Genomic DNA, 16,651 nt, shown 5'->3' on the forward strand with positions numbered 1-16,651 from the left:
GACTGATAAGGACTTTCCCCTTCATTCCCAGACTGGCCAGGGTTATTTTTGCCTTTCCCATAACAGCCGAGGAGCCTAGTGGGCTGGTTAGAAGGCAAGGGTGAAGTTCAAGTTGTTGCAACTTGACAGGTGTCCAGTGCAGATACTTGTTTGACGGGGGTCTGCTAAACTGGAATCTGAAGTGGAGTTAGAAGCAGCAGCTGGGGAACAGGGCTGGGGTTCCTACTGTGTGGCACAGGGAGGAGACAACTCTCTTTCCCCTGGCCCCTGAAGGAGAGATGCGTCCCAGCAATGGATTAGGACCAGATGTGGAGAGGTGAGGGGAAAAGAGGACTGACAGCAGTCCTCCACCAGGTGGAACAGATTATAGATGGAAGGATGATCTGCATTGGGCAATATATTGCTGGATAGCTCCCAGATGAGTTAAATTAATAAAGTTGCAGCCTAGTTAAACCACATCCCGTGTGTCATTTGTCCCAGAAAGGCAGGAAGAAAAGACAAAATGCTCTTGGAAGCCATGAAGAACCAAAGGGTCTATTCATGACACTGCTCTGGTAACAAAAAAGGTCTAACTTCCTGCCCCCCTCGAGAATTCTTGTCAGTACAGAGCAGGCTCTCTCACAGGAAGGGAACCAGAGAAGGGAATATGGCCCGGGGACTGCTGGCTATTCTCAGCTACCAAAATGGCTCCTTGGTTGCCACTCTAGCCAACCATAGCCCCTACTTGAGACTGAACTGTTCCAAGCAACCGCTAAAACTTGAGGAGCACACAGATATTTTTAAAGTCTGAGTAGCACTGTAACATAGCTGAGGATCTGCGTCAGAGTGCCTGTGGTCTCCAGAACTCACCTTCCACACAACCTTCAGGCCCAGCCCCATTCCTCAGGAGTGTCCCCCCTCCGCCACTTTTAATTCAAATTGAGTCTAGAACTTATGGATGTGGTCTCACTCAGATTGTATGGCATAAATTAAATGGTACTTTCTTCAAATACCTTCCAGTTGTAGATTTCAAGAAAGTCTTTTAAAGCATAAAGAAGAGCAGGACCCCCCCAAATAATGTATTCTGTTTCTATAATCAACACAGTGTAAACAGGAATCAGGTTACTGGGTTAAAAGCAAGAAACAAAATTTGTGGTTAAATTTCTTTAGCTATATCTACCGCTCAAACTAAGTGTCAATCCACTAGCAATTAACTAGGACAGGGAAATTAAAAGGGTACAACTGTCGTGACATCTGTATGCAAAAGCTGCTTCAGTGGAAGTTAATGTCTCTGAGAAATAATGTCTGACAAAGGAATGCAAGTAGGATCAGGCAGTTGGCTTGAAAATTTCTTCTATGTCTGACTGACTTCTCTTAGCTTACAAAGATATCTGAGCCAGGGGGAATATACTCTAACTTTAACTTGAAAAAGGTGTCTGTACCAATGAATAATCTTTGAAAATACATCTGCCCATTTCTTCTTTTCCCTTCTCACCATAACACAATTTAAAAGTTCCTACTGTCTAGGAATGGTCAGTCAAATTCTCTCTCAGAAACAAGGTAAGGGTAAAAGTTTCCCAATATAATTTCCTGGTCCAGATAAAACCTTGAGGGGCTTCAAAAGGAACAATGAACTTGACTAGTAATTTGAAAAGGGAAATTTGCCACAATTTCACCACAAAACTACTCTCTGAATCCAAATGGTGAGAAACACTGAAGCTCTAACATGTAACCTTCACATCCCCATTTTTAACACAGTCTTGCCAAAAAGGGTCAGATACTACAGTGTTGAAACTCAGACAGAATTAATAACATACACTGCATGGAATGTTTCTTAAAGAGAACCTCTCATGCTAGCACCAAAGGGAGCACTAACTCCATAATTTGTAAGTCCCTGAGGCATACTACCTCCAAGATTTTAAAAGAAGTATTCATAGCTTTGCCAAAAATTCCCAAGAAAGTACTGTCTGACTCTTACAAACCACTAACAAGAGAATGTATAATTCAGGATGATTAGTAAGATTAACTAAAAAGTCAAAGAACAAGGTGAAAGAACAGTTTGTCTTGCAAAGAAATGGAACAAAAGGGAAGATGTACAACAGCTACAGACAATAATGGATAAGTAGACTCCATACCCAGGAGCAGAATGTAGAAACTTGTGGTTCATTCCAAGCCCATGAAGAAAACAACCTACTACTTGGTGATCACAATTGGTGATCTCTACCAACAGCGGAAATACACTGAGAAGCAATAATTGTTAATTCTCCTATATGAACAACAGACTGCCTCACATTTTTTTTTAAAGTGTTTCTCTTCCCAGAGACAGGACAAGCTTCTACTGGAAATAAGTGCAGGTTCATCTATCAGAAAAGATGGCTGCCTTGTTGCCTAGTTTGGAAATATATCCTTTTTTTAAAGTCCATGCGTGTGTGTGAATTAGATAACCCACATTAACAGAGTTTAATTCTTCACCCCTCTCTTATGATTAGACCACATGAAGATACTAGAGTATGATACTGCCAATAAGTTAACGAACCAGATCCTTTAGCTCAAGCTGTGGCGGCTCACACTTCTAGATCCAGAAGTCTCGAGTTCAAACCCCACATATGACCGGGCCAGGGGCATCACATCAAATAAGATTGGTTTCCCAAAACTGGGCTGCCTGAAAGGTGAACTATTAAATCTCTGAATTTTTTTATTTAATTTTAAAAAGTGAGGCTTTTAAGATGTATAAAAGACAATTCAACCCCCCCGTCCCCCCAGTTGTGTTGGATGTCTCCAAAATAGTAACCCCTCCAAAAACATTAGTAACTTCAGCTCACAGAGTTACCTCTGGTTTGCTCTAGACAACTTTGGGGACGATGAAATCTGGGACAACTGTACCTGAGGTAAAGACGAAACATCCCCTTCCCCCATGGTTAGGGGCTGGGAATACGGCAGCTCAGGTTTCAACCTACAGCTATGTTGTTCTAGACCCTCTAAAGACTATCAAAATCCTCTTGCAGGTTGAGGTGTAGAGGAGGCAAGTTCTGATATTTCAAATGTAATGCTGAAAACACCATTTATACACTTTGTAGTCACTTTTAAACATCAAAGGGCCTTCATCACCTTCCTCTCTAGGGTATTCATATAAAGATGTTTCTCATTTACCAGGCTTCAAATGTGTTTCCACAGCAACGAGGCTCATGTAATCAGACACCATTTGACTCATGGTGGGTAGTCCTTTATTGTTTTTTTGTTTTTAGTATGCATTCCTTATTTGTGGGACTACTCAACCTGGATTGAACTAGAACTAGGCCCTGAAGGTGTTTATTCCCACAAAACAACTGTGGGGAAATGAAATATATCCCAATACACTTCTGAATGATAAATCTGTAGTTTCCTATGAACTTCTGAAGATCAAGGAAGTGGCAAAGGACTTCCTCTTCCAACAGAAATTTCATTCCTAGGGAAGTAACAAGTAGCATCCCCAAATGAATATCACTGGGAGGGGTCACGATATTCTGGGTATGATTGCTAAGTGGCCAAGGCAACTGAACAGGAAGAGAGCACCTTACACCATTTTCTGCGCTTTTGGGAGGAAGGGAATCAGAACTGGCACCATGGGTATTTCTGCACTGCACTCAGGAGGTGTGACTGTAGCACAGGTAAGCATACCTGATCTAGCTTACTAAAAACAGCAGTGAAGCGACAGTAACACAGGCAGTGGCACAGATCAGTCTCTCAAATACAAGCCTGCATGGCACCCTGGATACATATTCAAGTGGCAAGCGCATGCCACTGAATCTTCACTGCTATTTTTAGTTAGTGAGCTAGCTTGTTCAGCGCTAGCTTGTGTTTATGCCTACTGTGCTACCATCTCACCTCCTTACTGAAGTGCAGACATACCTTTAGTGGCTTTAGAATATCAAGATGGTGAGACTACCTTGACAATTTAGAAAGGCAACAGTCAGGGCTATTGTTCTTGCCAGTTATAACAGTGTTTCTTAAGGAGACTGAGTCACTTTAGGCTCAGGATAGGAAGAATCTCCCCCACAAAACATATCAATCTCTCTTACTGAAAAACTGTGTCCCCTGCCTGTTACCAAGCAGACACAAGATAACAGACTGCATTCTCTCTGCATATCTGCTTAAATAGTAGGAAAGCTTATGTAAAAAAATGGGAGATGATGGGGTATCTTATTTTTTCTGTATCCTCTTGAATTGACAGCACTCACTCATCTGAAGGGACCTTGGATAGTCTTCTCCAAATTCCAGGAAAGGGCAACTAGTCACAGGAGATATATTCCTTGTTAGAAATTACTTTTCATCATAGCACTGTAAGTTACTTTGAGATTTCAAACTCAGGGAATTTTGGATTGTTACATATGATCAAGAGTTTAATTGCAATCCATTTCAGAAAATTCATTTCACAAGGGAAGCATCTTCCCCCAAAACCTTTAGATTATGGATAAGTGGCAGGGGGGAAATAATACAGTTATTTAGATGGTTGGTACCGTTCCATCTAATTTTGCTTCCTCAGTAATCAGAACCATTATAGGTGTTCATTAGATATCCAGCTCGGACACCCAGAAGGATGGTTGTTTACACTGGTTAGCAATTCATTTTTAGAAGAATGGATAACTCATGGAATGTGCCGCTAGTGACCAAAAAAGCACTAAAATGACAGTTTTGAAAGCAAAACAAAGAGGACAGGAATTAGTGTGATTGTGATTCCATTGGTCCAAGGTTAAAAAAAAAAAAAAAAAAAACTAGGAAGTTGTCTGCAAGGGGAGGCTTTTTTTCATGTAAGATGCAATTTATTTTCCCTGCAAAAATTAGTAACTTTTAATTTACAGTAAGAAATAAGAAACATTAGTAATCTATTTATTTTTCATGAAAGAGAGATTCTAGTATGGTTATAGAAAAAATCCTTCCGACTCTTACCTCAGCTGCTGAAACAAAGGAGTCTGTTGATGCAATGCTCAGTGTATCTCGCAGACAGAAATCTTCTGTAGTATTCTTCACCGTTATATCGGTATCTTTATCTTAAAAATGAAAAGAAATCAATTTACCAGTTTGTCATTTTCTTTGACAGTCTATTGATTTAGGTACAAGTCTTGAATTTAAATGGCATTTTTTAAGAAGGCTTTCCTTTTAACTTTGTAACAATAAGATGTCATACATCTTTTATATAAAAGTTGTTTAAGCAAATTTTGATATAATGAATGCATTGAAAACTTTACAGTTTTAGCATCACATTTATTTTGTTGAGGTACCTAGAAAGCTACAGCATACAGCTAGAAGAGTAAAAAGTTACCAAACTAAACCCTTACTCTTCTCCCCAACACACACAATATTTGGGGTTTTTTCCCAGTTTTTATTTGCAGGATGGCTTTATACACACCAACTTCTTTTGCCATATACGAGACTTCCCGTGAAAAAAACAGCAAGAAAGATCCAAAGATGCCTTATGGGTTTTGTCCTCTCAGGCTCTTTTTCTCTCCTCAAACATCTACTACTTCACTAAACTAATTTAAATAATCAACTAAGACTTTAAACCTTACAAAATGTCAAATAAAAGCTTTTTTTGTAATCAGGACATGTTATGTGTGGTATAGTTTTTTTTAAAAAGTAAGTGAATTTTAACAACTTTTAAAACACCCAATTAGGTACATCCTATGAGCTTCAAAATATAAGAAGCCTAGAAATACTTAATGCACCTTATTACTTCAGGTTTTTATTTCCATTCATTTTTGTAATATTTTAAATATACATATCCTTCACAATTTTTTTATAATGTGACCAATATTCAGTGTGATCTCAGTTGTACTGATCATTTAAAAAAAGAAAAAGAAAACTATAATTCTAGTTAAACCAGTTGGGGGAGAGGGGCATTTTTGTTTTTTAAATTATCCCAATTCTGTAGTTTTTCCATTTCACTCAGCTTGGACAGTAACCAGAGTAAAATCAGTTTATTTTCTGGTTCTCATGCTCTTAAAAGGGAACTGCAAGGGAAAATGTAAACCTCCACCCACCCCTCCTATCTCCCCCCAATGCTCTTCAGTGAAATAAACACACCCAGAAAAATTTCTAGCAGCATTATGATTTTTAAAAACTTCAACAAAGCCTATATTTTCCACTAATATCACATTCTATTAATGTGCAATACAAATCCTTTCAATTTGCATTTAACTTTTTTCAGATTTCAACAATTGCTGCACACACTGCCAGCGTATATGGTTTTGTTTTCATCATGCAGAAGCACTTTCACAGAAGGATTAGATTCATAAGTCATTTAGTCAAATCTTGGCTTGATGTACTTCATACTGCACTCTCAACAGAGCACAGGCATTTATCTTGGATTACTTTACCTTCAAACATTACACATGTGTTGCTAAAAAGTCTGTTTTATTTCCAGCAGTCAGCAACAACCAGCTATCCAATGTCATCCAGATCAGTTACTATGGTTATACTTTATAAAAAACACTATTATATAGCAAAGTGGCTGTATGCCAGTTTTACTGGAATGGTTTACTCATCAGTTGAAATGCTACAATCCACATTATCATTTCTGTAATTGTTATAGATTTACAATGGCAACTCAACAATTATACACTAGATATCAATAAACTAACAATATTAAACTAAATATCTGTCTTTGAGAAGACCCAAGGAAAATACACCTCTACCCCACTATAACACGGTCGTGAGGAGTCAAAAATCCCTACCGCATTATAGCTGAAACTCTGTTATATCGGGGTAGGGGCAGCAGAGCTCTGGCGGTGATTTAAAGAGCTCCAGACTCCAGCCACTGTGGGGAGCCCCAGGCCCTTTAAATTGCTGGCAAGCCCCACTGCCACAGCCCTGGGGTAGCAGCGGCGGGGCTCGGGCGGTGATTTAAAGGGCCCTGGGCTCGCCGGAGCCCCGGACCCTTTAAAACGCCGCCCGAGCCCCGCTGCTACCGCGCTATACGTTAACCCGTGTTACATCAAAGTTGGGACAAAAACTTTCTTAGATATTGCTATACTGCATTCAGTCAGTTAGACTGAATCCAACTTTAAACCACAACTTCACTATTATGCATTGTGACGGAGTCCCCCGCTGGGAGTGCCACTTGATGTACTGGGGTACCACTGAGACTGCCTGTTCCACCAGCCTGGGCTCCCTCACCCTGTCCTGCTGTGCCAAGCCCTCAAGCCTCCTCCAGCACAGACGCAAGTAGGGACACACTCAGCTGGAGAAAGACAGACACACTGAGATCAGCTGAGAGTGGGAAAACTCAGCTTGGGAATTGTCCAGCACTCACGTGCACACTCCCTCTGGAGTGTAAATCCAAAATTGTCTTGTCCTGCACAGAAAACTGTACAGTGTAAGCTCATGACATTCGCTCCTTTCCTCAATGTGGCAGAAGATATGCACAGCTTTTTTATGAATTGCACAAACTGGTTTGTAGAAAACAAAAACAAGCTTATTAACTACAAAGGACAGATTTTAAGTGAATATAAGAGATGGCAAACAGATCAAAGCAGATTGCTGAGCAAACACGCAAACTAAGCGTAATACACTAAAGAAACTGGCTACAAGTAGTAATTTCTCACCCTAAATGTTGTTTTAAGCATGTTGCAGAGTTTCTTGTAGACAAACCCTTCTTAATTGCAGCTTAGAACTCCAGATATTCCTTTCACAGGCCAGACACCTTCTTGCCTGGGTCCAGTGCTTTCTTCCCCAGATGAGTCTTAGGTGTTTTCAGCAGTCATCTTGGGTGGGGATTCAGTGAAGAACCAACCTAGATTAACTCACTACCCTGCCTTAAATAGGATTTACATAAGGCAGGAATCCTTGTTTCCCAGCTTGGTCCCCATTCCCTATTAGTGGAAAAATACTAGCAGGCCAAGATGGGGTCCAGTACCAGGTGACATGATCACATGACCCTGCAGTGTCAAAGCAGCATCCCAGGAAGCTTCTCAGGAAGGTGGGAGATTAGCATCTTCAAAGTCCTATTGTTCTCCTTAATGGCCCCTTGACTAACCAGCCAGCCTAATTGCTTTTTGTCTGGTGGGCATTCCCCAGGTGCAAACACTTTTGCAATTGATACATAGTCCATATTGCTAACTTTAGATACAAAACTGATACATACACACAAATAGGAAAATCGTATTCAGTAAATCATAACCTTTCCAATGATACCAACTTAGTCATGCCATATTCATATCACAACAATATCTCTATGAAGAATATGGGGCGTAGTGTCACACACATATTAAAGCAGTGATTGTCAGATACTCTAATTGTTTTCAATTGTGTGTTCTCTCTCTCTGCTAGCCTATCACTTCTTAAAGATAAGAAAACAAAACCATTACAACATCCAGGTGGATTGTCTAAGCATCACGAAACAATCATATATTGTACTGGAAATTGGGGAGCTGGGACAGCAGAGGGCTTGTCTAAACTGGCAAGTTTTGTCACCAAAAACTGCCTTTTAGCGACAAAACAGCAAGAGCATACACACTACAATGGGACTTTTGTCACAAAAAATGCCCAGTTTGGTGACAAAAAACTTCCACCCCTACAAGAGACTTGTCTTTTCCCCTTCCTTTATTGTTGACAAAGAGCCAGTATAGACACTGCTGATTATTTTGTCGACAGAACTGGCTTCCGCCAGTATCCCACAATGCCTGCCCTGATTACTCTGCTCAGTGTTTTGATCTCTGCTGCCCTGCAGGCATGCACTCTGGGAAGTATCTGTGTACTACTCCGTTTGGGGAGCAAACGGAGAGCAAATCATTGGAATGCTCCTGTTCTGCCCTGCGCTAGGAACACAGAAGCAGGCAGACTGCTGTGCTGCTTTGCCATTCCTCAGCACAGAGAGCTCACAGAGCTACTCATGATGCTGCGCTTAGCAGTTGAGGCAGCTGTGGAAGAACTTGGAGAGAATCCCAGAATGCGCACCGATCAGCTCTTCCTTCCCACAACACTGCACTGTGGGATACATACCCACTGTGCATTGCTCACCCTGTCGATGATGGTGTCCCCAATGTGGACATGATCTGTCGACAGAGGGAGCGAGCGGGAACACCCTTTGGCGATATTTGTTTTGTCAACTTTTGGGTGTCAACGTAAGTTTTGTCAACAAAACTTGGTAGGGTAGACAAACTCAGAGGTTCTCAGACTCAACTGTAGACCACTGGTGGCCTGTAAAGCACTTGCTGAAGGTCTACCGAAAGCAGGCTGGTAAAACGATTCTGCCTCCTCCTTATTTCTAGCTCATAATTTGCATTAATACTCCTCTAAAAATACATTAAATGCTTTTTTTTTATATTACTTTTCCACATAAGCGACTGCTATAGCTGTAATACGGATGTTAAAGGCAAGGCTGCATGTAGATGTAGTTTGGCTGAAGAATTTTCCATAGAATTGATCCTTACCACAGAACTGTGTTCCATAATCTAAACTTTCAGTTTAAAAATAGTTTCTATCCCTCATGGTTGTTAAAGAAAACCTCTAAATCAGTGGTTCTCAACCAGAGGTACGGGTACCCCGGGAGTACGCAGAGGTCTTCCAGGGGTACGTCAACTCATCTAGATATCTGCCAAGTTTTACAACAAGCTACATAAAAAGTACCGGCAAAGTCAGTAGAAACTAAAATTTCATGAAGATAATGACTTGTTTATACTGCTCTATATACTATACACTGAAATGTAAGTACAATATTTATATTCCAATCAATTTATTTTATAATTATATGGTAAAAATGAGAAAGTAAGCAATTTTTCAGTAATAGTGTGCTGTGACATTTGTATATTTAGATTTTGTATGCAAGTCATTTTTAAGTGAGGTGAAACTTGGGCAGGGCTGCCAAAAAAAACCCACCAAAAAACCAGCAGGGAGCACATGGAGAGCGGTCAAGGCGGCTCACAGGGGGATGAAGGGCAGCGCTGCAGCCCGGTCGCAGCATGGCAAGAGGGGCTCCCCCCTCCGCTCTTGGGGTGTCTCCCCTGACCGGGCAGGAGGAGTCCCCAGGTGCTGCAGGAGGTGCTGGCTCAGCCTCTCCTTTAAAGGCAGCTCGGCTGGGCCGGGCTCAGAGCGGCACGGGAGGCGGAGGCCGGTGCAGGCGGCGGGGAATGGCGCATCCTGGGGAGCCCGGCGGCACGGCAGGGCGGCCGGACCATGCTGGCCCAAGATTGGCCGGAATGCCGCCCCTTACAATGTGCTGCCCCAGGCTGACCAAATGTCCCGATTTTGGGGTCTTTTTCTTATATAGGGTCCTATTACCTCCAACCCCCATCCCGATTTTTCACATTTGCTATCTGGTCACCCTACCTGGAGCTGGCCCTGAACTTGGGGTATGCAAGACAAATCAGACTCCTGAAACGGTATAGTAGTATGGAAAGGTTGAGAACTGCTCTAAATCACGAGCTAATTGCAAGCCAAGTCAGTGTTATCTTCCAGATCTTCCTGAGTCTGTAGACAGACTGTTACAATTGGTCTGAGAGATGTGAAGTGTCACATTCACCTCAGTGAGGTGAGCTCTGAAACCTCTGCTGACATTGAAAGTGTTAACGTTAATCATTTCACAGCTGATCCCTTTAGCAGAAACACTTAGATAGGGCCTGATTCTCATTTACACAAAGATCTGGGTAAAGCAGCCTTTGTGTAAATAAGAATCAGGCTAGGTCTAACACTAAAAAGTTAAGCCAATGTAACCCTTGGTGTAGATGGCACTAGGCTGACAGAAGAATCCAGCTCTCGGGGAGGTGGATTAACTATAGTGATTGGCGAACCCCTCCCCTTGCTGTAGTGAGTGGCTACACTTACATCGCCATAGCAGTGCAGCTGCAGCACGGAAGCTGTGCCATTGTAGCAGTGTAAGGCCTGGTCTACACTAAGGGGTCGAAAGGTGCGACTTCAGCTACGCGAATAGCGTAGCTGAAGTCGAAGTACCTTAGTTCGGGCTACTCACCCGTCCAGACGCCGCGGGAACTAAGTCCGCGGCTCCCCCGTCGACTCCGCCACCTGCTCCGGTGGAGTTCCGGAGTCGACGGGAGCGCGTCCGGAGTTTGAACTATCGCGTCTAGATTAGACGCGATAGTTCGAACTCCGAGAAGTCGAACCGGCAGGTAAGTGTAGACCTACCTTAAGTGTAGATAAAGCCTAAGGCAGCATTTCCCAAATACTGCCACCATGACCGCATGCAGCCACCAGGGGCTTTTCTTGTGGCCACAGCCTCCTGGGCTGTGATTTGGGGGGAAGCGAGCAAAGCAGTTGCCCCTCTCCCAGGGCCGCCAGCAGGGGTTCAGCCCTGCATCGCTCCAGAGATACAAATGCTGGAGATGCAGGGAGCTGGTGAATTCCCCACTTTCCTGGGGGGGGGGGGGGGAAAGAGGGAGGAGAGCAGGCTTTGGCCCCAGGGCTTCAGGCTCCATCCATGTGGCTCCAGCCCCAGGCTCACCACCCCCACCTTTGTCCCTTTACCCTGCTGCCTCCATGCTCATCTCCCCATCCAGGGCTTAATTTGTCCCAGGACTTGCCAGGGCTGAATAAGTCTGCTATGAAAAGTGATATTAACAAACATACAAATATCACTTCTCAGCAGCAGACTTACTAGCTAACGAGTCTTTAAAAAAAAAAAAAAAGCAATGAAAAAAGCAAAAGAAACAACAGCAAAAAGACAAGAACACGCAAAGCATCTTATTTGTGTTGCTATTCTGTTTAGGTCCAGTAATGACTAGAGCAAGGGTAGGCAACCTATGGCACGCAAGCTGATTTTCAGTGGCGTTCACACTGCCTGGGTCCTGGCCACCGGTCCAGGGGGCTCTGCATTTTAATTTAATTTTACATGAACCTTTAAAACTTTTTTTAAAGGTTATTTACTTTACATACAACAGTTTAGTAATATATTAGACTTATAGAAAGAGACTTTCTAAAAATGTTAAAATGTATTACTGGCACGCGAAACCTTAAATTAGAGTGAATAAATGAAGACTTGGCACACCACTTCTGAAAGGTTGCCGACCCCTGGACTAGAGACAACCATACATTATTATTTGGTGGCACTCTGAGGCCACCAAAACATTTGTTGTGAGAACCCCTGGCCTAAGGCCTGCTATATGCTTATCTCATAATCCTATCAGGTCTCCCATAACTTCTCTGTGGTAAAAGCCACAAATGCATCTTTACCCGGCTGCCAAAACCTCCCATTAGTCTCTGATGACTAGTATGTAATCATGAGTCAATATAAAAATCTTCAGCACTTCGAAAACTACAAATTTTAACCTTGACATTAAATTACATAGATCATGTCTCATCACAACACGAGGGCCGCTTAATTGATTAAATAGGAACATGTATAAACAGAACTTATTAAAAATAGTTCCTAATGTAAATGAAACAGCCAGAGAATTTTCAGTTTGCTGCACCAAATTCCCATTGATTCTAGAGACTTGGCTGCAGAGTTTAGGCCTGGCTTGCTGTAGCATACATTGGGCTCTGGTTATGGAATTCTGAATGGAAGGGGAAATAGTCTGTGAAACTGTGAATCATGGAAGCAGTGTCACAAGCCAATCCCTCTGTTATAATGGAGTTCATGCTATGGAAAAGTTTTGGGGACCCTTACGAGAGTGAGTGGAGTTACAGTTAAGAGGAGTTGAAGGCTGAAATTAAAAGTTCAAACAGTCCTGAACCTTAGTCTTTGTTATGCACACTTTTGAACAGACTATACCACTAGGAACAATAATTTTGGCAAATGATTTATTTGCTTTTCAGACACTGAAGATAAAAAATTGTTAACACACCTAGGAACGCTGAAAGTGGAATGTAGGCGTTTTTGAAAGTTTTATTTTGAAACAGTAAGTTTTGTTAAATTACTTTTTAAAAGTTGATCTGTTGGTAAATAACAGTCTACCAGACATAATATGTTTGAAATTATACAGTCATTCATTTTTAGGAAAGGTTTTTATGTTTGTCAAAATCTTTCAGAGACCTGTTACTAGTTTTATTAGCAATTTACATACCTTTCCTAGATGGTAAGTTATTTGACCTTTTCACAAAAATGCTATTTCTATGTGCCAGTTGATTTCCTTATTTAAAAATATGTACAAACCAACACAAACTGTAATAGCAAGACATGTTATGTAAGTAAAAAGATTTTGCCCTAACTTTCAGATACAGCCCATTCAAGCTATCCACACTGAGCAGCTGGCATGGCAATTTAACAAGCTCATCTGCTGACTTATCAAAGTCACTCGCAACTTCCAGCCTTCATTGTAGGTTGATGCAACAAAATGTTGCAACAACACTTTGTGGTAGCCCTCAGCTTTAGTATCCTCAAAGTTGTTATATGTGATGTTGATAGAAAGAGAAGAGCGTAGACAAAGTTACTCTCTAGTACTCCTTGCAAGATAGTTCAGTTACAGTGGTGGTCTCTGGAGATAGTATAAGGGGTAAACTAAAGACCCGAATAGAAGATTTTTGTGATCCTAAAATATGGTATTTAGCACTCAGATAACACAGTGACCCAGATAATTAGAACATGATCTATCCTCCCAGACAAAGAGTAGCTCTATAGTGATGACTGAGGACACATTTTGTTGTAGACATTGTTTCTTTTAATTTTTATTTAAATTCACCTTTTAAAATAAGCTTACAGACTTCAGTAAACAGAAGTTTCTTTGCTAATGCTGTATTACTGTAATATTCCTTCTCTAATGCATGTGTGCGCGTAACTTGGCTGACTTACATTTATAGTAGGAATGAGAATTCTGAATTGTCTGACATGTGTGCATGGTTTCAACAAAGTATTTTTTAAATTTTAAATTTTTTAGTTTTAAACACAGAAAATGCATATTCCTGTTACTGTTATTTATCAAGAATGGCAAATTCATAGGATGGTAACACCAAACCAATTCAAAAGGAAAGTATTAACTACTGAGTGATAGAAAATTAAGTCTTCTGGCAAGTGACATATGACCACTCGAAAATCAGTCTTTACAAACCAAAAAACCCTGCCTGGTCAGATATTCCTGGCTTCCTATTGCTGCTCTTAACCTCCAAAACTCCATCAGCTAAGCAGGTGCTTAACACCTTCAACACACTACAAGAAGGGTACATTCTGAAAATTTTAGGGTAAAAATTAAATTACAGCTGAAGTGTACACTGTGCAAGTGTTACGAGAACATTCCTAGATATGAGAACACGAGAAAAGAGACAGTAGCACAATGAGAGTCTAGGAATGAATAGCTGCTTGAAGAACATACTAACTACAGACCACATTTGCCAGTAAGCTAGTCCTAAGTTCTCCAATAGCTTTAGCCTAATATCTTAAAGAAAGTAATGCTAGTTAGTTTATATGCTTCCAACATATTACTATTTTAGAAGCAATAGCTTTTTTGAGATCATGATATCTTTGTAAAGAGGATGATGTAGAATTAGCAGATGTTCTGATGACAAAAATTACTATAAAAGTATATTGATCTTGTCAAAGTGCTCTAAAATTTAAAGTTGACTTAAAACTAGAATAAAGGCTATTGAAAATTCTAAAGAAATGGTTACAAGTTATTGTAGAATCTGCCTTATGTCTATGTACTTATATGGTCCTGTAACAGCGTGAGCACTGACACATCATACTCTCAAAAGAGAAGGGGCCTGGACTCTTCATAGGTAGCTCTGGTTCCAATTAACAGAGTCCCCTCAACATCCATATGGGTAACAGGTCCCATTATGAGACTGCAAAGTATTTAAAAATATAAACATCTTTCTCAGCCCCCACTCTGTATAAGAAATGGGGGAGAATGGTTCATAAGGTTTTTGGGGATGAGTTTGGGGATTTTATTTTTGTGTATGTATTAGTGAAAGAAGGAACATGTGCATAAAGAGCTTTTGGCAGGCCAGAGAGATGGAGCTTTGTATCTAGTTCTGAATGCCATGAGGCTTGTTGCTATCATCTTAGTATCAAGTTGCATAGTTTAAGTCTCTTGCTGAAAGTTCTGTGACTTGAACTCATAATTCTCTCCTCTTGGCTTCTCAGTTTCATAGTTCCAGTGGAATATAGTTGCACTGATAAGTTACAGGGGGGTAGGACAGGGGAGCTGATAGGTAACTATAGCCAATCCCTTGGACAACTCTGAAGATCCAGACACAGACCTTATAATGGACTTTATTCAATGGGAAGCCAGTGCAGAGAGTGGAGGGTGAATACAGAGATTGGAGCTGATGCGCTCACAGTGAAGTATGTGGCTTAGCAGATGGGCTGCTGTGTTTTGTATCCGTCAACTTTCTCATGTGTAGCTTCACACCTAGAAATGCGCTGCAATAATCAAACCCTGAAGTCACAAATGGATTACTTTCAGAGTGGTAGCCATGTTAGCCTGTATCAGCAAAAACAACAATGAGTCCTTGTGGCACCTTAAGAGACTACTTAGCGATTACTGTCAAGATCCAATTTCAACAGAATAGGGCACAGCATTCTAGCCAGTCACAAATGAAATGGTCATTATTACCATAGCTCTTTGGGCATCTGATGTCACTTAAGCCTGGTCTACACTAGACGTTTAAATCGGTTTTAGGAGCGTAAAACCGATTTAACGCCACAACCGTCCACACTAGGAGGCACCTTATATCGATTTTAATGGCTCTTTAAACTGGTTTCTGTACTCCTCCCTAACGAGAGGAGTAACGCTAGTATCAGTATTACCATATCGGATTAGGGTTAGTGGGGCCGCTGATCGACGGTATTGGCCTCCGGGCGGTATCCCACAGTGCACCAGTGACCGCTCTGGACAGCATTCTCAACTCGGATGCACTGGCCAGGTAGACAGGAAAAGCCCCGCGAACTTTTGAAATTCATTTCCTGCTTCCCCAGCGTGGAGAGCTCATCATCACAGGTGACCACGCACAGCTCATCAGCACAGGTAACAATGCAGTCTCCTGAGAATCGTAAAAGAGCCCCAGCATGGACTGCACGGGAGGTACTGGATCTGATCGCTATCTGGGGAGAGGATTCAGTGCTAACAGAACTGCGTTCCAAAAGACTAAATGAAAAAGTATTTGAAAGAATTTCTAAGGCTATGACGGATAAAGGCCACAGCAGGGACTCAGTGCAGTGCAGAGTGAAAGATAAGGAGCTCAGACAAGGCTACCAGAAAACCAAAGAAGCAAACGGAAGGTCCGGGGCAGGTCAAAAAAAAATGCCGCTTCTATGCTGAGCTGCATGCAATTTTAGGGGGCTGCGCCACAAGTACCCCACCCCTGATCGTGGATTCCGAGGTGGGGGTTGTAATCTCTGCCATGGCTGAGGATTATGCAGACGGGGAAGATGAAGATGAAGAAGAGGAGGAAGACCTAGCAGAGAGCACACAGCACTCCGTGAGCCCCAGCAGCCAGGAGCTTTTTATCACCCTGACGGAATTACCGTCCTCCCAGCCCTCACAAGCCACTATCCCAGACAATGACGCCATGGAAGGGAGCTCTGGTGAGTGTACCTTTGCAAATAGCAAACATTGTTTTTTAAGCAAGCCTTTTTTAATGATTGATTTGCCCTGAGGACTTGGGATGCATTCGCAGACAGTATAGTTACTTAGAAAAGTTTGTTAACATGTCCGGGACTTGAGAGGAAATCCTCCAGGGACATCTCGATGAAGCGCTCCTGTAGGTACTCCAGAAGCCTTTGCAGAAGGTTTCTGGGCAAGGCAGCCTT

At 41.8% G+C, this 16,651-nt stretch overlaps 1 protein-coding gene across 4 annotated transcripts in view; it reads right to left on the reverse strand.

Moving 5' to 3' along the window:
* Positions 1-16,651, reverse strand: part of MIGA1 (mitoguardin 1) — a 62,694-nt gene that overhangs the window by 15,380 nt on the left and 30,663 nt on the right. For all 4 annotated transcript variants that reach the window (XM_039485952.1, XM_039485949.1, XM_039485950.1 and 1 more), the window contains one exon: positions 4,906-5,006. In XM_039485952.1, coding sequence (XP_039341886.1) covers positions 4,906-5,006 — 101 coding nt within the window. The remainder of the gene's footprint in view (positions 1-4,905; positions 5,007-16,651) is intronic.

Source organism: Mauremys reevesii, linkage group 8 (genome assembly GCF_016161935.1).
Source record: "Mauremys reevesii isolate NIE-2019 linkage group 8, ASM1616193v1, whole genome shotgun sequence".
In the NCBI taxonomy this organism is placed as follows: domain Eukaryota; kingdom Metazoa; phylum Chordata; order Testudines; family Geoemydidae; genus Mauremys; species Mauremys reevesii.